The following is a 23,056-nucleotide window of genomic DNA, read 5'->3' on the forward strand; positions in this document are numbered from 1 at the left end:
AGTTACATTCCTGATTACTAAAAGGACTGGCAGCTGTGATTGCTTAACCACCATCTTTGAGTGATGGAAAATGAAAGGCATAACAGGACTGGAGAAGGGGAAATACTGTCTCAATTTTCAAAAAAGAGAAGAGAGTCTAATTTTAAAACTATATACCAATGAGCTTGACTTTTGATTCTTGGCAAAATATTAGAATATGTCATCAGAGGAATGGTTAATGAGCCTCTAGAAGAGGAAGCTGTGCTAACCAAAAGCCAGCATGGTTTCAAGATAGGTCAGATAAGAATAACATAATTTCCTTTTTTTTTTTTTTTTTTTTTACAAGACAAACTAGACTGATAGGGCCAGTAACATATTAAGTCCTTCAAAGGTAAGAACATTATCTAGTTTGTCTTTGTATTTCTAATGCTTTGTATGTAATAATTATTTCTTTAACAAATATTTGTTGAATTATGTCGAATTCCTCCCCTTAGATATATTTGCCTAGACTTTAGTAAAATGTCTGATGAAGTCTCTTGTTCTCCTGTTATGGAAGCGATTCGGAAATGTGAGCCAAATGATAGCGCATTTAAGAGCCTACTGAACTGGTTGAATGGGTCTAGTGGTGAGGAACCTAGAAGCAATTTGATACTGATTATACATGTGAAATGCAAAACATATTTCCATTTTAGTCATGTTGCAAAAAAAAAACAGACTAAAAAACCCAAGAAAAATTTTTAAAAGTAAAAAAAAAAGTATTCTTCAATCTGCATTCAGAGATCATCAGTTCTCTCTCTGGAGGTGGATAGCATTTTTCGTCATGGTTCTTTTGGAATTGTCTTGGATCACTATATTGCTGAGAGTAGCTAAATCAGGAGTGGGAAACCTGTGGCTTTCTAGTTCCTTGAGTGCGGCTTTTTGAGTGAGTTCAAGTTTTATAGAACAAATCCTTTTATCAAGAGGATTTGTTCTGTGAAGTTTGGATTCTGCCAAAGGGCCTCCCTTGAGGATCTAGAAGGCCACATGTGGCCTCAAGGCTGAAGGTTCCCCATCCCTGGTCTAGTCCAACTTCCCCGATTTAAAGAATGAAAATCGTCTTGTCCCAACTAGTAGCTGTGGGTGGTACTAGATCGCCACAGAGGTCCCTCATCCCACTCTGAACCTTTGATTTGTTCTGTGAGGTTTGGATTCAGTCAAAGGGTCACGCTTGACGACCTAGAGGGCCTCATATGGCCTTGAGGCTGCAGGCCCATTACCCCTGGTGACTCACAGAGTAGGCGTTAATTGTTCATTGTCAGCTTGGAAGGAGGCCTGTGATCCAGAATCTTGGGAATCTTTTTGCTTAGCATTTTGATCAGTGACTTGTGACTTGGATAAAGGAATAGATGATGCAGAGCTGGAAGTGATGGCTAACATATTAGATGACAAGAGTCAAGATCCAAAAAGATCTCAACAAACTAAAATATTGGACTGAATCTAGTAAGAAATTTAATATAGATAAATGTAAAGTCTTACATTTGGGTTAAAAATCAGCTTTTTATAAGCACAAGATTGGGGAGGCATAGCTAGGCTGCAATTTGCCTGAAAAAAGTCTGGCCATTTTTAGTGTGCTATGAACTCAGTATGAGTCAACATTGTGATGTGGCAGCCAAGAAGTGACCTTGACCTGCTACATTGAGAGGTATTGTGAAGAGGACCAGGGAGGTGATAGTCTTATAGTCTGCCCTAGTCAGATTGTATATAGAGTATTATGTTCAGTTCTGAGAACTGCGTTTTAGAAAGGACGCTGATAATAAATTGGACAGTCCAGAATGGTAAAGGGTTTCAAGAGAGGTGGTACAAGGAACGGAGAACTGGACCTGGGGTCCGGAAACCTCAGTTCAGATCTGGCCTCAGATGCTTAGCTAGCTACAGCTGTGTGACCCTGGGCAAGTAACTTAACAGCTCTCTCTGCCTCAGTCTCCCCATCTATAAAATGGGGATAATTATAACACCTGCTTCCCAGGGTTGTTATGAGAATAAAATGAGTTAAAATTTGTAAAATAATTCACAAACCTTAAAAGGCTGTATAAATGCCAGCAGTTTATATAGCTGCACATACTTGTGTGGATGAAGAACCTTCTCCAAACTTTGAAATGTGCCAGCTTGGACAGTAGTGAGTTCCCTGTTACTGGAAATGTTCAGTCAGAAGATCTGGGGATGTTTGGCCCAGAAAAAAAAAAGATTTGGAGAGGGAGGAATAAATATTGTTATAAAGTTTTTGAAGAGCTGTCCTTTGGGAGAGAGATCAGATTTCTGCTTGGCTCCCAAGGACTGCCTTAGGAGCAGTGGATGGAAATTGAGGCAAATTTAGGTTTGAGATGAGGAAAAATTTCCTAAAGATTGTAGCTATCCAGATGTGGAATGGGTTACTTCGGAAGTCTTCCAGCAAAGGCTGGATGACTTCTTGCTGGACATTTTGTAGGAGCATTCTTTTTCAGCTGTGGGTTGGACTAGATAGCTGGAGGTCCTTCATCCCACACTGAACCCCCATGGCTTTGTGACCAGAGAAGTGTCACAGCTAGGAGGGACATTGGAGTATAGAATGTCAGTACACAAAAACAGGGAATGTTTGAGCTCAATGAGAGCCTCACTGCCTACTTCCCAGGGCTGTTGTGAGGACCAGATAAAATGTGCTTCTTTGTAGCCCTGTGATGGAGAATACTGAATTCCCCCTCTTCCCTCCCAATTCTTACAGCCTTTCTCTCTTGACCAAGGGCCCACACCTGTCAGGGTTATGTGGAGAGTGACGTTGGCCTCCTCCTGAGCTAATGAGTCATGCAGATAGAATGACTGCCTGATGTGATGGAGTTGGGAATCTCTGTCGGGTTGGCTCTCACTCTTGTTCCTTTTTTTCCCTTCTTTCTTAAACAGAGACACTTGACTTCATTTCCCTATCGCTGTACCTTAGCTGACTTCCAGATAGAAAAGAAGATAGGCCGAGGACAGTTCAGTGAAGTTTACAAAGCAACTTGCCTCTTGGACAGGAAAACTGTTGCTCTGAAGAAAGTCCAGGTAAACATTTTTAGGATGGATGCTTCCTTCTCTTCCTCCTACCCACTATCTCGCCCCACTTCAGCCAAAAAAAAAAAAGTATTTCCCATTAATATTGTACTGGGCATATCTATGTGCATGAAGAACCTCCCAACTTTGATTATGTATTAACTTGTATAGTAGTGAGCTCCTGTCATTGGAATTGTTCAATCAGAGGCTTGATTACCATCTGTCAAAAGGAGGAGTTTCTCTATGGCCTTGGAGGTGGACAAGGTGATCTCTGAGGTCCAAACCTGAGACTCCATTATTCTCTAAATTTTCGTGCCCCAAGTGGTAATCCTTGGTAATTGGTAATTCTAGAAATTGTTGTCTTCTTCCCTGGGATCCTTTCCTTCATCGTTATAAAGGAAATTATTTAAATTCTCATTTTGAGTTCATCCTTCCTTCAAACCTGCCCCTTTGACATCTGCTTGCTCAGAATTGTGTCACCATCACTACTAAGGAAGAGATCTTCGAATGCAGATTGGTTACACAGAGAATGTAGAATATCACACCTGGATGAGATCTTAAAACATACTGTGTTAGCACATAGAGGGTCAAGTATAATCATAAATATGAGAAAATAAAACATACCTTCCTAGAGCAACTCCATTTAGCCCAGCACTTTGTCAACAAAGGAAAAGTTATGGGAATGTGAGATAGAATTAAAGATACTATATCTGAAAGGAACTCGAGAACATAGAATGTAAGAGCTGAAGGGAACCTTGGAACATAATATGTTACTTAGATCATAAGAGCTGGGAAAACTTAGAACATAGAAAGTTAGCTTAAAGAGCCCATAATGTTTGAACTAGAAGGAATGTTGGGCAGCCAGGTGGAGCTATAGTGCACAGAGCGCCAGGCCTGGAGGCAGGAAGACATCTTCCTGAGTTCAAATCTGCCTCAGACACTTACTAGGTATGTGATCCTGGGCAAGTCACTTAACCCTGTTTGCCTCAGTTTCCTCATCTGTAAAATGAGTTGGAGAAGGAAATGGCAAACCACTCTAGTATCTTTGCCAAGAAAACCTCAAATGGGGTCATGGAAAGTCAGACACAACTGAAAACAACTGAACAACAAAAGAAGGAATGTTAGGACTAGCATGTTTGCTGTAGAAGGGATGTTAGAGCAGTTTTAGTTCAAGATTTTTTTCTTTTTAATAAACAGCGGGCCAAAGAATTTAAGTGAAACAGAGCCATAGTAAATAGAGTGCTGAACATGGAGTCAGGAGAACCTGAGTTTAAATTCAGTCTCAGACACTTACTAGCTATTTGATCCTGGGCAAGTCACTTAAACTCTGTCTCAGTCTCCTAATCTATGAAATGGGGATAACAATAGCACCTACTTCCCAGGGTTGTTGTGAGGATAAAATGAGATAATACTTATAAAGTACTTTGCAAACCTTAAAATACTATATAAATGCTAGCTATCATCATCATCATTATTATTAATAAAATCATTTTCCATCATACTCCCCTTTAGAAAATGAAAATACTTCTCTGTGCGTTTCACAGACATACATAATGTGAGTCATGAGTGAGAAACAAACTCGCTGCACATATGGCATGTTTAAACATCATTTTGTTCAACTAAATGTCCCTTTAATCCTTCAACAGAGCTTCACCAATCCCCTGATTTGCTCCTACAGGGTTATGAAATGAATATTAATGCTTATTATTCTGCTAATTAAAAGCTCTTGTAGAAGCATGTGATGGAGTTGAAAGACCACTGGATTGGGAGTTAGGGGACAAGTCACTTCCCCTTCACTGGTGATGTCCATTAGGAAAAGGATGCTTGAGTAGAGGGGCAATCAGTAAGGGTGCCCAGGGCTCTCCCGGGCTATGCACGAACATTCAATAGTATGAGACCCATTTCAGCTCTAAATATTCTGTGGTCTAACATTCTGTGTTCTGAGATCCCTTCCAGATCTAAAATTCTGTGAACTAGACCTGGGGAAGAAAAGGTCATTTTGAATTAAATGGGCAAAAGAAAACATAGTCTGATGTTTTTTAAATGACACATCATGGGTGACTTTGGTGTTTTTGTTGTAAATTTGATGACAGATTTACCAATACCTACATATAAGGGGCAGCTAGGTGGCTCAGTGGATACGACGTCAGGCCTGAAGTCAGGAAGACTCATTTTTCTGAGTACAAATCTGGCTTCAGACACTAGCTGTGTGACCCTGGGCAAGTCACTTAATTCTTTTTCCCTCAGTTTCCTCATCTGTAAAATGAGCTGGAGAAGGAAATGGCAAAGCACTCCTGTATCTTAGCCAAGAAAACCCCAAATGGGGTCACGGAGAGTCAGACACAACTGAAAATGACTAAACTTCATTGACTGACATAGAACGTCTGGTCTTCTTATCGTTCTTGAGTATGATGAAATACATTTTGAGGGCTGGGTTGGAGGAATTCTGAACTTTTGTTGTTACCTATAAATAGCACAGATAACTCTGGAAAACAATTCTTGAAAGGCAGTCCAGGGTAGTTGAAATAGCCCTGGACTTGAGGTCAAAATAGCTGGGTTTGAGCCCTGGCCAGTTATAAGTCACTTATAAGCCATGTGGACTTGGGCAAGTACTCTGTTATACTGTATACTTTATTATACTTTACACTTTGTAAATGCAAGTTGCTACTGCTGTTATTATTATGAGAAAAAACAGTGAACTGGGAATCAAAAGATTCATCTGTTTTTCATGCATTTATTAAATGCCTCCTATGACAAATCCGAGTCACAGATCCATCTTAGTTTGTTGTTGTTCAGCCGTGTCCAATTCTTTGTGACCCCATGGACCATACTGTCCATACTTCTCCAGTAGATTATGGAAAACAAAGATTAGATGACTTGCCCAAGGTCACATAGCTAGTAAGTGTCTGAGGCTAGATTTGAACTCAGGTCTTCCTGACTCCAGCCCAGCACTCTATCCCCGATCCATCTAGCTGCCCTCACCTCAGTTTACTAATCTGTAAATCAGAAATAATATTCCTATCACTACCCACCTCACAGGGATGAAAGAACAGGAATGGACCCTAGACTTGTAATTTGTAGGTTGGTACCTTCTCTGCAATTTCTAATCTTGAAGAGTTGGCTAGAACAATGACTTGCCTGAGAGTGAGAGACAGCACTTAAACTTAATCAGGTCTTCCCAGCTTTGAAGCCCCCATCCACTGCAGCACATTGCCTCTCTCAGGATGAAAGGGCTTTGTGAATTGTGAAGGACTAACTACCTGTGATCTTTTCTTTCTACTGTTAGTCTCTCTGGTTTCTAAAATAGGTGTTTGTGTCTCTTTTAAAGATATTTGAAATGATGGACGCCAAAGCCAGACAAGACTGCATTAAAGAGATTGACCTCTTGAAGGTAAGACTTTTTATGCAAAGTGTTAGGATATTCTAATTTATCCCTGGAAATGTCCCTGAGCCTGTGCTCCTCCCATGTGAGCCTATGTCTGACATATTTGAGCTGACATTTATAATAGTACTCCATGAGTACAAAGCACATCCACATCCATGAATTAGCACATTTCCTCACAGTGGCCCTGTGTGGTATGTAATACAAATATTATCACCCCCATTGTATCAGTGGAAGAAACTTTTGCTCAGAGAAGGAAACTCATGCAGGGTCTCATTGTTATAAAAATAACAATCCTGTCAACTAGGGGATCAGGAAAATGGTGCAGGTGTTACCTGACTGGACCTTAGTGGAAAAAAAATCAATAATGGCAACAACAACTCAAATTTCATAGGATTGGAGACCTGGAGCCTTCTGGTCTACTCCCCCTCCTCCCCATACACACACACTCATTTTACAGAAAAGGAAACTGAAGCCCAGGGAAGTTAGGTGATTGTCTAAGGTTAGGTAGCATCACAGGTGGGATTTGAATCTAGTCCTCTCACGCCAAGGCCAGACGTTTTTCTACTGGGGTATACTGACCCCTTTTATGGAGCTTTGCAGCAACCCTCTGAGGTAAGTAGTGTAAGAAATGAAACTCAAACAGTGAAGTGACTTGTGTAGGGTCACATCATAAAAGTTGGTGGATAGAAGTGCCAGAAAAGTCAGGTTTGGGCTCAGTACCTGGAGGAAAATAAACAACAACCCACTTCTTAATAACCAGAGCTGTCCAAAAGTAGGATGAGCTGCTTTGCAAGGCAGCGAGCGCCCTGGTCTTCAAATTGAAGCAGGATTCCTGTTTGTCCGGCTGGTTGCAGTTGGGAGTCATGCTTAGACAAGGTTTAGACTACGTGCACTTTGTGGTTCCTTCCAGCTCTGAGGTCCCATGATTTTAAAAATTCTTTGACTCTTTCTTTGGCTCTATTAGGGTTGAGGTGTCATATAGTTCACATTGTGAGGCAGAAATAATCCCTCATTCCTTTATTTATCTCTAGAGCTGTTGGCGATCTGAGGATCCCATTCCCAAAATTCTTGGCTTTAGAACTGAAAAGGACCTTTGAAACCATCTGATCCAACTCTTCCATTTTATAGATGGAAAAACTGAAACCCAGAGAGATTGGGCAACTTACCTGAGGTCTCACAGCTAGTAATTAGCAGAATTTAGAATTCAAGCCCAAATCCTCTGACTCTGTATCCAGTCTTCACTCTGCTACCCTGTACTAACTATTTCAGTCTCTTCCCCAGTTAGAAACAAAAAATAACAATGTCAATGTAAAACCAAACCATCACTAGTCCTGGTCCAGTCTCCATCCCTGCCTTATACATATGGATTTATTTTCTTCCTCCTCTTGGTTCCTGCGTGCAATGTGACAGGTGCTCTGGCTCTGAAATATTCTTTCCCATAGAACATCAGAAATGTATGTTTGGCTCTGCTTGGGCCTGAGGGCAGGGTTTGGCTGCTTTTGGCTCTGAGCAGGGCTTTAGATGTATGATTGAGGTGCTCTCTCCCCATCTTATTTATTTATTTTCCATTGTGGCTGAACACAGATATTTGAATATTCAGTAGGATTTTGTTTTGTTTCGTTTTGTGATTTTTTATTTTGTGCCTCCCCCCCCACCCCCGCTTCCCATCTCTTGCTTCCTCAAGGAGCTGCATCTTGTTAATTGGCCAGAAGTTTGGCAAAGCTGGCCTGGATAACCTGAGGCCAGGAGGGACAGAAGAAACAGCGCGACAACAAGGAAAAGGGGGAAAAGGACCTGGCCTTGGGAGTCTGAAGACTGGGGGTTCTGTGGTGGATTCTATATGACACCCCCCATATCTCCCAATTCTTGTTCTACTTCTGGTCCTGGTTCTGAGCAAGCCACTGAGCCCCTGTTTTTCTCCTCCACAAATGGGTGGTGATGGTAATTCGACTATATGATCTCTAAGGTCCCTACCCATTCTAACATTCTGTGCTTCTCCCCCATGCTTTCCAAGATAGTGATAATAGTTTACCTTTGTATAGCATTTTTAGAGTATTTTTTACTCTATTTTTAGTATTCAGTTGAGGGCTTTCCTCACAACTCTTTGAGGTTGGTAGGTCATGCAATTATTATCATCTCCATTTTACAGAAGAGGAAACAGAGACCTGGAGAGGCTGTGACTTGCCTAGAGTCATACAGCTAGTAAATGTTAGTCCTGGAAGTTGAACCCAGCTCTTCTCATTCTGAGACTACCATGCTTTCTGTTATTTTACACACCCTGTCTCTTGGTGACAGCCATGTGTTAAAAGAATCACAAGGTCACGTTTTTGGAGCTGGAAGGCCCTCGGCTGCAGTTTAGTCCAGTCCCTTCATTTTATAGATAAAAGAACTGATGACTAAAGAGATTAAATTACTTGCGTGGTTACAGAGATAGCAAATCTCAGTAGATCTGAGATTTGAACCAAATTCCTCTGATTCCAAAATCCTTTCCACTATATCATGCTGGAAATGACCCATGATGATATTTTTTAAATCCTTGCACTCATTATTATTCATATGGAAATAAATAAAATGGTGCTCAATGCTCATATTTCTTTGCCACATTACAGTTTACAAAAGCTATAAGGTTATAAGCAAACCTATAAGGTCGGAAGGGCCAACATTATTTTTCCCATTTTATAGAAGAGGAAACTGAGGCTCAGAGAGGTTCAGTGATTTGGTTGGAGTCATACAGCTAGTAGGAGACAGAACTTGAACCCAGGTCTTATGACTTTGAGTTCCATGTTCTTTCCACTACTTCCTCCAAGCAGCCATGGCTCAGCCTAGGCTAAGAAGCCAGTTGGGTAAATCAGATTGTATTGCCAATTCACAGGGGATATCTTTGTTAATGCTGCCTATAGGGCATTTCTTTCAAATGTATGTCGGTCTTTCTGTGAATGACACGACAAAATATGACAGATCTTCCTGACGATGGAGAGAATTGGGCTGCTGAGGAGCTGAGCCAATCACAGAGAATGTAGGGAAGTTCTCAGTGTCAACTTGGGAAGCCCCTTTTTATTGTGCTGGTCAGCATTTCACATAACTGGATGCAGGGGTGAACCTGGACCCTGAGGAGCCGCAGGGCAGAGTTGTTCAAGGTCTTGTTGGGAGACAAGGGAGGAGATGCAGGGATCAGTTTCCATAGTTCTGTCAGCGTCAGCAGTAGGCTTTCACTTTCCTTGCTGCCGGGAAGCTAATAACTTGTCAAATCAATACCTGCAACTCATCTCTTTCCTTAATTGATAGCTCCCTTGCTGGTGGTAGTTACAGCTATGTCTAAATAACCCAAGGACATTGAAGGGATGTGTGGGGATGGTCTCAGGCCAAAGAAATGGCTTTTTTTGTAGGAGGAGCATCCTTTTTCATACAATAGATATGTTCCTGAAAAGTTTTATGTAAATTGAATCCTATCTTCCTACTGACCTAAAATTGTTATTCCTGAGATGCATTGCATTAATTTCTGATGTCTTGGAATTTTAGAACACAGCATATTAGAGCTGGAAGATCTATGGATGTTAGAAGTTAGAATGTAAAATGTCAGAGCTGGAAGACACCTTAAAGATCATGCAGTTTAACTCCTTCATTTTACAAATTAGGAAACCAAAGCAGCTGGAGTACAGTGGAAAAAGTCCCAGATTTGGAGTCAGAAGAACTGGGGCCTAGAAAGATGAAACATCTTATACAAAATCAGTTCCAGTTCCACACATTTTAATTCCATTTAAATTTAGTTGGACAAACATTTATTAAGTGACTGGAAGAGATAACAAGTTTTAGAATGAAATGGTACCTGCCTTCATGGAGCTTAAAATCTCATGGAGGGAGAAGAACATATACCTAGATCCTGGTTAAGCCAACAATAGATAGAAACAAAATGGCATAGGAGGAAGATTGTTGTCCTAGAAATCTAGTCTCTGTCATTAATTAGCTTTCTTTTTTTTTGTTTTGTTTTGTTTTATTTTGTTTTTTAGGCAATTGGGGTTAAGTGACTTGCCCAGGGTCACACAGCTAGTAAGTGTCAAGTGTTTGGTCTGAGGCCGCATCAATTAGCTTTCTTCCTTGGTCAGATATGGCACCTCTTTGGGCCTTAGGTTCCTCATCCATCCAATGAATGAGTTAGACTGGCTAGTCTATCTAAAAGCCCTTTCGGGTGGTAACTTTCTCTGGTCCTTGTAGTAGTGTGTGGAGGGTTGGGGGTGGAGGGGGGAGTGGGTAGGAGCAGACTAGTGGGAGATTGCTACCAAAGGAGTATGGAGTAGGGGGGCTCAAGAGTAGGGGGAGATAAGCTACTGACAAAACCTTCCTTGAGGAAGGTTTTTTCCTTCTTCAAACTCTCATGCGTCTCTCCATGTACTTGTCCCCCAGTCTCTGGCCTTTCTTGTCAAAGAGTTAATTTGATATATTTGGGGGGAAAAGCACTGGATTTATGTTGGAAGACTTAGACTAAGTAATGGAGGGCAAAAAAACAGAATCAGAACAGTAATATATATATATAGAGAGAGAGAGAGAGAGAGAGAGAGATACATATATACACACACGCTCATATACATATATACACTTATACATATATATGTATATATACATATATGCACACATACAAATGTGTATATATGTACATATGTCTGTATCTCCTTACAATGTCATAAAAACAATAACAGTAACATGGCCACAACAAAATTTAAAACACCAAAAAGAAACAGTTCAGAAGGGGATGGGGAGCAGATGAGATGTTTTGTTTATTAGCTTGTTAAAAGTTACTGCATATATTTTTGACAGACTATAAATCCTGGAGCTTTTAAAGCTTTATGTATGATAATTTTTATTCATATTTGTGTTTGGATGTTTGTGTTGATAGGTGCTAAGTTGAGAATAAATAAATAAAATTTACCTCAAAAAATTAGATTGGGACTTAAAAGACCCAGCTCTTCCACTAATTCATTCTGTGACTTCAGTCAAAAGTAAGCTTTTATTAAGCACTTACTATGTGCCACACTCTGTGCTGAGTTCTAGGGATACAAAGAAAAAGCAAAAGTATTCCCTGCCCTCAAGGAGCTTACATTTTAAACAAGAGAATCAGCATATAGGTAATGTGGGCATACACACAGAGTAGATATAAGGTAACCCTTAGAAGGGAAGACATTAGTATCTGGGGTGACCCAGAGAAGCCTCTTGCAGAACTTCAGCTAAGTCTTGAAGGAAGCGAGGGATTCTAGGAATGGGAGGTGAGAAGGAAGAGCATTCCAACATGGAGTATGTCAAGTACAAAAGCTTAGAACCATGGAGGGTTATGGGTGAGGAACAGCAAGTAACTTTATTTGGTTTAACTGACACCTAAGCTGAGCTTTGAAGGAAGCTGAAGATTTGAGAGACAGAGGTGAGGAGGGGATGTGTTCCACACCTTGGGAACATTCAGCAAAATCATTCAGGAAGAAGGTGGAATGTCAAGTTCAGGGCCTGCTTGGCTGAAACACAAGAGTACAACCAGCATGTGTGAAATCAGTCTGGAAAGGTAGTCTGGGGTCAGATTTTATAGGGCTTTGGATGCCACACTGCACAGGCATTAAGGAGCTGCTGAAAATTCTTGAGCAGGAGAAATGCATGGTAAGATCTGTGCCTTTAAAAGATGATTTTGGGTATTGTGTAGGAAGAATGGTTTGGAGAAGGGAGATCAGTTAGCAAGTGATGATGATGGTTCAGGTGATGGATAATGAGAGCCTGAACTAGGGTTATAAAGATGTCCAAACATTTTCCTGGACTACAGAGGTGTCTTTCAAGCAAATCTCCAAAGCTCTGTCTTCTGTTGATTCTGAAACCTCATCCCCTGGCACCCTGTGTCCTTCACCTTTTGCTGTTTTTCATTTTTTTCTTTGCAGCAACTGAACCACCCAAATATCATTAAATATTTGGACTCTTTCATTGAAGAGAGTGAGCTGAACATTGTCCTGGAGCTGGCTGATGCAGGTGACCTCTCACAGATGATTAAGGTAAGCTGCCTCTAAACTGAAGCAAGAGAGAGACAAATAGTTATAGTCCCCGTATTGAGTAGTAATGGCAGGGTGTACCACGGTGGAGGTTCAGGGGAGGAAGTTTCCCACAATGTGAGCTGAGGCTTCATGATTCAGGCAGCACAAAAAGACCAGAAATCTAGGTTGGTTTTGCTAAAATACACACAAAAAACCCATTTCCAGGGAAATGGGTACTCATCACAAGGGTCAGAAGCTAGAGGAGCCAGATTGGAATCAATTGTGAGTCAATATCAAAGAATCATCAAAAGTTGAGGAGCAGCAAAAGCCCAGTTCAGGGTTCTTCACCAGCTTTAGCTCACGTTGACTTTCAGAGTTTCTGACCATACTGCATATTTGTATTCATCTTCTGTTATTCAGCCTTGCTTTTTTGTTCTGTACATGACTTTAAAAAAAATCTATTCATTTGTGGATGTGTTTACTGAACTTGTACTTCTTTCTCTAGACAACTAACTAACTTACTTTTAGTTTCTTCCTAATCAGAATCTTTTCTGCCTGTGTTATCAAAATGTCCTTCTTGAGGACTTCTCCACCCTGTCTGGACAACTTCGTCTGAAGAATTTGAGGCTGTAGGATTCTACCTTGTCTTTTCTCTAAATTCTTTGAAATGGACTATTTCCGAATCTGGAGCATACACAGACATGCTTGACTTCCCTCTCTGTCATAAGATGTGGCAGTTACTTTTCCTTTAAAATTTCCCAGCATTCCTACTTCAGCAATTAGGTCCTTCTTGTTGACCAGGATCAAATCAAGCAGAAATTTTGGGTAGTAAGGAAAATGCCGGTAGAATAATGAGGCCAAAATGAGTCCCCACTTTGCCAGAGACAATGCCTTTTTCTCTTTGTTGAGAGTATGAGGCACTGGTCCAGTGGAAACCACATAAAACCATCCTTCAGGCACATGACTGTTTTTATTTCTCTGAGTTTGAGCCTGGCTTGCCTTCTGTCTTCCCCTGACCAGCTTCAACTGAACCTTCATCAGTGGGGTAGGGAGGGAAACAGCTGTTGCTACATAGTAGGAACTGGGTGTCTTGGCTGAGATGTTTGAAGAGTGCCTTACAGTCTCCCAAGTGCCCGTTTCCTGGAACCTCACTAACATTATAAATGTCTGGGCACGAGCACTTTAGATTAAAGAGGCTAATTGTCTTCTCCTTCACTCTGTTAAAGTACTCTTTTGTCATTAGCAGAGCTTGGTAGTTGCAGGGGAGCATTTTTTGTTTTATAGCATAAAAGGCGTGGGTGCTCAGGGATGCAGATGGTAGAGGCTGTAAATGACCACACAAGTGGCCCAGCTGTGGCCATGCCCCTGGGTTAACTGTCTCTTCAGCCTGGAAGCAGTTTGGCTGACACTATATAAACCAACACAGAGGCTTTTTCAGTGTTTCTGAGCTGATCTCCCCCTTTCCCTGTAATTCATAGCAGAATGAAGATTCTCATGTAAACCTAGAGGAGAGGTTCTTAGTTTGTTTTTCAGAAATATTTTGATGATTGTATTTCAATATAATTCGTTTCCTTTGTACTTCTATGTATCATGTTTTATGCATTTAAAAAATTATTCTGAAAAGGGATTAGTAGGATTCACCAGACTGTCATGGTTGTCTATGACATGTCAAAAAGCTTAACCTGAGAAAAGGTCTCAGAACAGAGCCCTGGGGAATAGGGGACAAGAAATGGTTGATGGTCAATCAAAGAAGTCTGAGAAGTTATAGCCAGACAGGTGGGAGGAGAACCAAGAAAATGCAATGTCACAAAAATTTGGAGAAAAAAGAGTATCCAAGAAGAGAAGGTGGTCGGTGGTGTCACGCTCCAGAGAGAGCAAGAAAAATGAAAATTGAGGAAAAGATCATCAGATCTGATTAAAAGATCATTGAAAATTTTGAAGAGAGGAATTTCAGTTGAGTTGATGAGGTCAGAAGCAAATTTAAAGGGCCTGGAGTCAGGAAGACTCATCTTCTTGAGTTCAAAATTAGCCTCAGGCCCTTACTAACTCTGTGACCCTGGGCAAGTGACTTAACCCTGTTTGCCTCAGTTTCCTCATTTTTAAAATGAGTTGGAGAAGGAAATGGCAAACCACTCCAATGTCTTTGCCAAGAAAACCCCAAATGGGGTCACAAAGAGTTGGACACAACTGAAAAATGACTGAACAACAACAAAAGGGTTGAAAAGTGAATGAGAGGAGAGGAAATGGAGGCAGCAAATATAGAGGCTTTTCTAAGAGTTTACTTGTGAAAGAGGAGAGATAGAGGATGATCACTCAAGGGGATGGAAGAGTCAAATGAGGATTTTTTATTAAAAGATGAGGTTGGGGGGAGAGACCTAGGGATGTTTTTAGGTAGTAATGAAGGAACCAAATACAAAGAGAGATATTGAAGATTGGACAAGAGAGAGAACCTGCCAGAAGAGACTGGAAGGGGATAGGATCAGGGGTACAAGTAGAAGAGTTGGCCTCATTAAAATGGATCATCTTTTCATCAGAAACTAGAATGGAAGAGGAGAAAATAGAGGATGATGTCAAGAGTTGTGATCTAGAGTAGGTGAAAGCAGGGAACTCATGTTGAATGATTCTCTTCTCAGTAAAATATGAGAGGTGAGGAGGAAAGGGCAGAAGGTGGTGAAGGAGGTTTAAGGAGAGAAGGAAAGGTTTGGAACAACCATTGTGGGCAGTGTGATATGATAGGAAGTCAGTTAGTAAAGAATGAAAGGATTGCCTTGCTTCAGTGAAGGCCCTGTTGAGATAAGGTAACATAACTTTGTAGGGATCCAGTCAGCAGAGTTGGTGACTTCCCCTAACACCATTCAACAACCTGTGAGTAAGATCAGTAGAGGTGACTGTTGGGAAATATCTAGGGCTAGGGTTGACAAGGTATGAGCAGTGGTAGGGCAAGGGGAAGGAATTTGAGAGGAGAGGGTGATGTGACATTGAACTGGTTAGCTGTAATGTCAAGAGTAAGAGAGGAAGCAAATGAAGCCAGAGTAGGGATGATGGCCTGGGAGAGTTCTGAGGGGTGGAATGACTACAGGTCACAGTGAGAATGAAGAAGAATTTTAGGAGGAGTGAGACATAGGAGAAGAAATGGAATGAAAGGGGGTTGTGGTCATAGGAATTTTAGAATTCTGAGTCATGGAAGTAGAACACTTATCCCCTTAGTCGTGGTATAGGGTCAGGGTGGGGAGTGGGGGGGAGGGTTGGCGGGAGATTGCTGCCTCTGCCTTGGGCTTAGAGTGGCTTCTTATGCTGGGGGCTCCCAGCTTTGGGTAAATCATGTTATAATTATCAGGATATAGAGTTTTCATTAAGGGCTGAGAAGCTCTTTACCATACAGAGACCTTGACATAGATGGTTTCCTCAATACTTTAGACCCCAGGTGCTTTCTACAATAGTTCCCACATTGGAAGAGTGGGCTCTGAATTATTCTTATCATTCTGGCCTGCTTGTTTATATGAAGCAAAACAGGGAGGTGAATGTTCATCGCTTTTAGAGAGGGTTTCTTAACACAAACAGCCTAAATGGAGGAAGGGTTCTCATATATATGGTGAGGTCTTTCAGATCAGTGTTGTCAAGCTCAAAAAGAAATGGATCCCTGCAGGCTTCACATTGACTTAGAAAACCTTAAATTAACATTATCTCTGTTGTATTGTATTGTGTTTATTGTGTTAAACATTTCCCAATTACATTTTAATCTAGATCCCCCCCACACATACACACTAGGAATTTTTGTGGACCAGATGCTTCTCATTTGCTGATGATACTGTGCTGATTACATCAAACCCAGAATATTATAGGGACTCCTCAATAAGATCAAATATTATGCAAAAGAGATCAACCTAATAATGCATACAAAATAAACTAGATGAATGATGAATGCCGGTTGTCCAGACTATATGCTGCTAGATAAATAGTGCATTGAGTTAGTATATGAGTACACATATCTGTGATCTGGAATAGAGAGTGAGAATGAACAATGAGTTGGCCCCCAAATTGACTATGAGGAAGGAGAGCTGGCTGCATTGTATTTGGGAAGTTGTTCAATGCTTTCAGTGATTGCACAGCATTCCCTAGTGCCAAGATCTATTTTTTTTAAAAATAAATTTTGGTGTGTTATTATTAATATATCACGTTTCCCACTGAATTCTTCCTCCTTCCCCTTTCAGAAGGCTAACTGTTATAGCAAAAGAATAAAAAATAGAAAATGAACACAATTTAGCAAAACTAACCAACATATTGATAAAGCCTGATATTACCTTCAGTTTTCATGCCTTAGTTCCCCCCTCCTTCCCCTTTCCAGAAAAGCAGGGGGAGGTACCTACTCATCTATTTTCTTTTGGGCAAAACTTGGTCATTACAGTTTCACAGTATTCAATTTTGAATGTTTTGTTGTTCTTTCCATTTACAAAGTTTTAATCATTGTTTATAGTATTTCCTTGCTTCTGCTTACTTTGCTTTGCATCAGTTCATATAAGTCTTTCTATGCCTTTCTGTAGTCATATTTATCATTTTTATTGCAGAGTAACATTATATTACAATCTCATATCAGAATTTGTTTAGCCATTCCACAGTCAAAGTCCACACAAAAATTTTTCCCTAGTTGACCATTTCTCTTCTATCCTAGCTGAGTTAATTTTATTCATGCAAAAGCTTTTCGATTTCATGTAATTAAAATTATCTATTTTATCTTTTGCAATAGCTCCTATCCCTTTTTTTGGTTAAGAATTCACCCCAAATATTGCATCTATTTCTTTTCTGAATTTTAAAGGTATGATCTTTAATATTCAGGTCATATAACCCTTTCAAATTTATATTTGTATATAACATAAGGTATTGATCTAAACCTAATTTCTGCCAAAAATCTTTTCCAGTTTTCCTGGGAATGTTTTTCAAATCTGGAGTTTTTCTCCAAGTAATTTATGTTAGCCTGTTTTAATAGTCACCTTTAGATACCTATCTTTGTTTTTTTGGTCTTTTTTTTTTTTTTTTAAACATGTGCTCCTGGCAATGCTATATAGTTGCAAATTTTGGAAGACCTTGATCTCTGAGGAATCAAAGTTGCAGGTGATTCAAAGGGAAATAGAGAAACATATCCCTTCTGATTGGACATTCCATCTTCTTGTGTGTGTCTCTGCACTGGCTGTCCCTCTTGCCCTCCTTGCTCACCCCAGCCTCTTAGGACCGCTAGTTTCCTTCGAGGCCAAGCTTAGGTACCATCTTCTTACAGAACATGAAGCCTCTCTTGATCTTTCCCTAGCTACTTCCCAGTGTCTTCACCCCTTCCTAATGACCTTGTGTCTATCTTCTATACAAGGGGGTCCCAAAAATCTTGGTGCAATTTTAAGCTATTAAAGCTGTAGCTTTAGTATTTCCTGTATTTCCAGTGATGGCCTCTGGACCATAAATCACCTAAGGGATATTATCAAGGAAATGTATGATTGGAAAAGGAAGTAGGAGTCACATGGATAGAGCAAGGTATAAATATAAGGATAGCCCAGATATTCCATCGGTGTTTACAAGATATGAAAATAAAATCCTAGAGCCCAGAGGGCTGCCATGTGCAACCTGAACCAGATTAAAATATAGTTCTTGTCTGATTTTAATGTTTTGATGTATTAATAAAAAAAAGAAGTATATAAATATAGTGGTTTCTAAGTCAATATGTGGCCTGCAGGGATCCTTATGTATGGTTCAGTGGTCCCTCTTTCTGTTTGAGTTTGACCGCATTGCCCTTGAAGAAAATCTCCAGGATGTTAAGTGGATCCTCCACAGATCTGTGGAAGAACACAGACAAGGATCCTGCAGGATGAGAAGGCATGTTGGAGTTGTGATCTGGACTGATGGAGGGCAAACCCACATCAATACTGTCACAGTCATTGAGAGAGAGCTGCTGATGGACTGGCAGCATTCAGGCTGTGGTAACCTCTTCCTCTTCCCTGTGTGAGGGATGGGAAGTTGGCCATGGACATGATACCCAAGGGCAGAATAAATTACAACAGAATATCAGAGCAGGAAGGGGCCTTGGAGAATAGAATGTCAAAACAAAATGTGTTCTCATTGGAAGGGACTTCATAATACACAATGTTACAGCAGAAATCAGAGAATGTTAGAGCTGGAAAGGACCTTGGAACAGAATGTTAGAACGAGTTGGAAGGGATCTGAGAACATAGAATGTTAGGACACAGAATATAAGCATTTAGAAAACCCATTGAACATAGAATGTTGGACCTGAGAAGAACCATAATTTATCTAGCTCCCTATGAGGAAACTGAGGCCCAGAGAAGTGACATGCTAAAGGGCACATAGCCAGTTAGTGGCAGAGCTGGGACTGGAACCCTGGGTTCTCTACTACACTAGGCTTCCTCTTTTTAAAGACAGATTAAGGAACAAAGACGAGAAAAGGGAAGCAGAGAGGAAGATGACATTTCCCTTCTCTAATCAGGTGGTGGGTGTTTCCTCAGTTCTGTGTCTGTGGACTTCCTCCCCACTCCATCTCCTTCCTTCCTACTGGGGGCCCCAGTAGGATGATGAATGAACAGAAGTCTTTGACCAGGGTTTCTTTAGTCTCCGTACCCAGTTGCAGACAGCTGGTGCTGGGCCACACTCTAGGTTAGTTCTGCCATCCCAGCTATGCTGCCCTCCATCAGGCACAAGAAACATTTTTTTTTTAAGTTTACTGACTTTCTTCCCCACAGGGACCAGAGCTTGCGAAAATGTTCACTGCTTTGCTCTTCTGTTATTTTGCTCGGAGGAATACTTGTATTGCAGAAAAGCAGCTTTAGTTGAACCATCATCACCTGCTTCTATATTTTCGTTGACATATTAATGCATTCTCAGAGATGTTAATCTTCAGACGCATCCCCGGTGAGAACAGATGTGGTATATCATGTTTGTTCGCACTTTCAGCCCGCTCTCTGCATTTTACCTGTTTCCCTCCATCATTATTCAATGATTATTATAAATGAACACTTTCGAAAAGTTCACCTCCCTGCTTTGGTCATGTACTAAATCATCATCATGTCACAGCAGTTTGTCTTTCTCAGTATGTGCCTGATGTTGCCTGTTGTACTCCAGAGCAAATCGTCCAGTCACTCATGTTCCCTAGCAGGGACTGGGGCGTATTTATCTTTGTTTCTTCCCCAGCACCATGCTCCACACACCACAGGCACTCAGTCAATGTTTGTTCAATGAATGGTAGGATCTCGGAATCAGAGGAGAACTTGGGACATTGACGATTAGAGCAGAAAGGAACCTTAAAATGTTGACTGTTAGAATCTAGAAAATGGAATGTCAAAGCAAGAAGAGACTGCAAAACAGGTATCAAATGTGGCACGTGGCGCCCGGTACACCCAGGGGCAGCCCAAACCAGATTAAAATGTGATTGGGAAATACTTAACAAGATAAATAAAAGTGCAATAACATAGATAATAATAATAATGACAATACACTTTTAAATTAAGGCACCATGCAGGATCCTTGTGTGTGGCTTAGTGGTCCCCCTGTTTGTGTCTGGGTGTGACATCACTGCTGCAGAACATGGAATGTTGGGCTATAGGCTGTCACAGCTAGAAGATACTGTGGAACATAGAATATCAGTGCTAACACAGAAGGTGAGAACACAGAATTGTGGCATCCCAGTATGTGGTCTATAGGGAAAATCCCATGAATTAGGTATGTACTTTATGTGAGATTTTTAGTCACAAAGTTTTTCCCTAATTAGCTAGCACATATGAACGCCAGCAATGGGCCACAAGGGCCTCACCATCTGTCTGCCTATACCATTGTGTAACCTGCCTGCCACCAGGTGTCATGCTAGCAGGTTTGGATTGGTTAGTAACTATAATTGTAAGAAATTTACACAACCTGTAGACTTAATGTATTTCTGATCAGTTTCCCACTATTGGAAATTCTTTGACACAGTTAGCACAACATAGAATGGTGGAGCTGAAAGGGACCTTAGAACATAGTATTAGAACTGAAAGTCAGCTTAGGATTGTACAACCTAATGTACTTCTCTCCTCTCACCCTCTTTACTCAGCATTTCTTTTTGAGAAAGTTGAAGTTTTACTTAAGTGACTTTCATCACCCTTGCAGATGTCATCTATAGAGGCAATTGTTTTTTTTCTCTTGCTTACCTAGAATTTTTAAAGTGTATAGTACTGGTGTACCTTACTCTATACAGTAGGCATGTCCCTGAAAAATTGCAAATTATATTTTGGTAAATTGAATTATTTCTCCTTCTGTATTCAGCCTTCCTCCTACTTTTTACCCAGCTTCATATTTTTCCTCCTGTACCCCTAAGTAGTTTTCCATTTTTATTCTCATTCTTCCTTCCTTCCTTCCTTCCTTCCTTCCTATCTCAGAGGAAGAGGTAACTTTCCTTCTCCCAAAAGCTAAACACTCTAAAGAGTTCTGGAGTCAGAGGACCTGGGTTCAAATTCCACTTCTGATGCTTATCACCTGTATGAGCTTGGGTAGTCCCTTAACTTCCCTGGCTCTCGAGTTCCTCATCTATAAAATAAGGGGTTAGATCGGATGGTCTTTGAGGGTCTCCTATTACTTCCCTCTCAAAATTACCCTGACTCATCTCCAGCATCTTGAGTCTCTTGCTGTGTAAGTAGTGTGTTGCCCCAGTAGGATGTAGGATTTCCTCAAGGTCAGAGACTGCTTTGTATCTCCAGGGTCCAGCAGAGACAATTACTCTAATTGAATCTCTCTTTGCTGTCTTTTCTCTCATGGCTTTCAAATATGTTAAAAATTAAAAATTACTTGACTCCCCACTCTAGCTCCTACTGTCACCCAGATTCCCCAAGTGAGTGTTCTACACCTGTGGCCTCCCCCCTTTACCTTACTACCCACTCACTCCTTAACCCCCTGCAGTGTCTACTCTGAGACAGAACCTCCTCTCTGCAAGGATGCCAAAAGCATGTGTATCATGGAGTAAAGTGGCTGCTCTCAGTCCTCGTCTGCGGACCCCCTCCTGTCTCTGGACACTATCTCCACACCGTGGCTTCTGTGACCCTGCTCTCCTTAGAAAGGGCTTTGCAAACCTTAAAGCACTATATTATTAATTATTTATGCCCTCCTTCCATTTTTCTGACTGCTCTGTCTCTTTTTCTTTTTTTCTCACCCCCAAATGTAAATATCCCCAGGTACTTTAGACTGCCTCAGCTCTGGTGCTCTACCACAATAGGATGTGTGTTTGGGCTGATTCCTACTTCTCCCTGAGAAAATTGTCTGTGTGCTGTAGTTGCTTATGGTCTCCCCATAGCATCATCTGGCCTGTGAAAGACTTGGCTGTGCCTTCAATGTCACATCAGAGCTAAGAACCTTGACATTAACTACAGCTAGCTCCCTACACACACACACACACACACACACACACACACACACACACACACGCACGCACATGGTGTATCTCTCTGTCTCTCTCTGTTTCTCTGTCTCTCTCTGTCTCTCTCTCTCACTCCCTCCTCCCCCCTCTCCAGTTCCCTACACATCCTTCATATTAACTTAGCCAATTCTCAGCTTCCCTTACATAAAAACACCACAGCTACAGCACACCCCTCTAGCACCGTATGCTGTAGGGCACACATGCCTTGTGATTTGGCTTCACCTATACTGAATTCTCTGGCATTTCACATTTTTCTTTCTGTAGCCCCTCTGTTTGCCTCCTCTCAAGAATGTAGCTTTAGGAAATAATAATCAAAGCTTGCACTTCTCTAGTGCTTTGCTCTTACAAAGCCCTTTACATATATTATCTCTTTATTCTTATAGCTATCAGTCAACAAGCATTTATTAGGTGCTGCTATGTGCCAGGCACTGTGTTAAGCACTGGAGATACAAGATTATTTTTAAGGATTAGAATGAGAATTATTGTCCTCATGGAGCTTATTGGGGGAGAAAAGGCACCAGCAGCTCAGGGGATCAGTGAAGGGCTTATATAGAACTTTGATGAGAACTAAGGCTTCTTTTTTTTTTTGTAAGGCAGTTGGGGTTAAGTGACTTGCCCAGGGTCACTAGTAAGTGTCAAGTGTTTGGTGTGAGGCCAGATTTGAACTCAGGTCCTCCTGACTTCAGGGTGGTGTCACAGAAACCTAAAGAGAAGAGGGTGATCAACAGTGTCAAAGGCTACAGAGAGGTCATAACGGATGAAGACTGAGAAGAGACCATTAGATTTGGCAATCAAGTGATCATAAGTAACTGGAAGGAACAAGTCTTTTTTTTAAGGCCGTTGAGGGTAAGTGACTTGCCTAGGTTCACACAGATAGTAAGTGTCAAGTGTTTGGTCTGAGGTTAGATTTGAACTCAGGTCCTCCTGACTCTAGGGCCAGTGCTCTATCCACTGTGCCACCTACCTGCCCTGAGAACTAAGGCTTCCAAGAGGCAGAGGAGCAGCCTGGGCAAAGGCACGGAGGTGGGAGCAGGAGCGCTGTGTGTGTCACAGCAAGGAGGGCGACTGGCTGGATGGTAGAATGTTTGAAAGAGTGTGTTGTAAGGTTTGAGGTAGATTGGAGCCAAATTGTAGGGTGTTACATGCCAAAACAGGAAGTTTGTGTTTGTTTATTTTTGATGTTAGAGGTAATAGGGAGTCACTGCAGTTTGA

At 41.1% G+C, this 23,056-nt stretch overlaps 1 protein-coding gene across 5 annotated transcripts in view; it reads left to right on the plus strand.

Moving 5' to 3' along the window:
* The window catches only part of LOC114047353 (serine/threonine-protein kinase Nek6), a 127,236-nt gene that overhangs the window by 56,985 nt on the left and 47,195 nt on the right, over window positions 1-23,056 (plus strand). For all 5 annotated transcript variants that reach the window (XM_027868161.1, XM_027868162.1, XM_027868159.1 and 2 more), the window contains 3 exons: window positions 2,893-3,033; window positions 6,350-6,412; window positions 12,316-12,426. In XM_027868161.1, the coding sequence (XP_027723962.1) occupies window positions 2,893-3,033; window positions 6,350-6,412; window positions 12,316-12,426 (315 nt within the window). The remainder of the gene's footprint in view (window positions 1-2,892; window positions 3,034-6,349; window positions 6,413-12,315; window positions 12,427-23,056) is intronic.

The sequence above is a fragment of the Vombatus ursinus genome, unplaced genomic scaffold (assembly GCF_900497805.2).
Source record: "Vombatus ursinus unplaced genomic scaffold, bare-nosed wombat genome assembly UNPS02014786.1, whole genome shotgun sequence".
Taxonomy (NCBI): Eukaryota; Metazoa; Chordata; class Mammalia; order Diprotodontia; family Vombatidae; genus Vombatus; species Vombatus ursinus.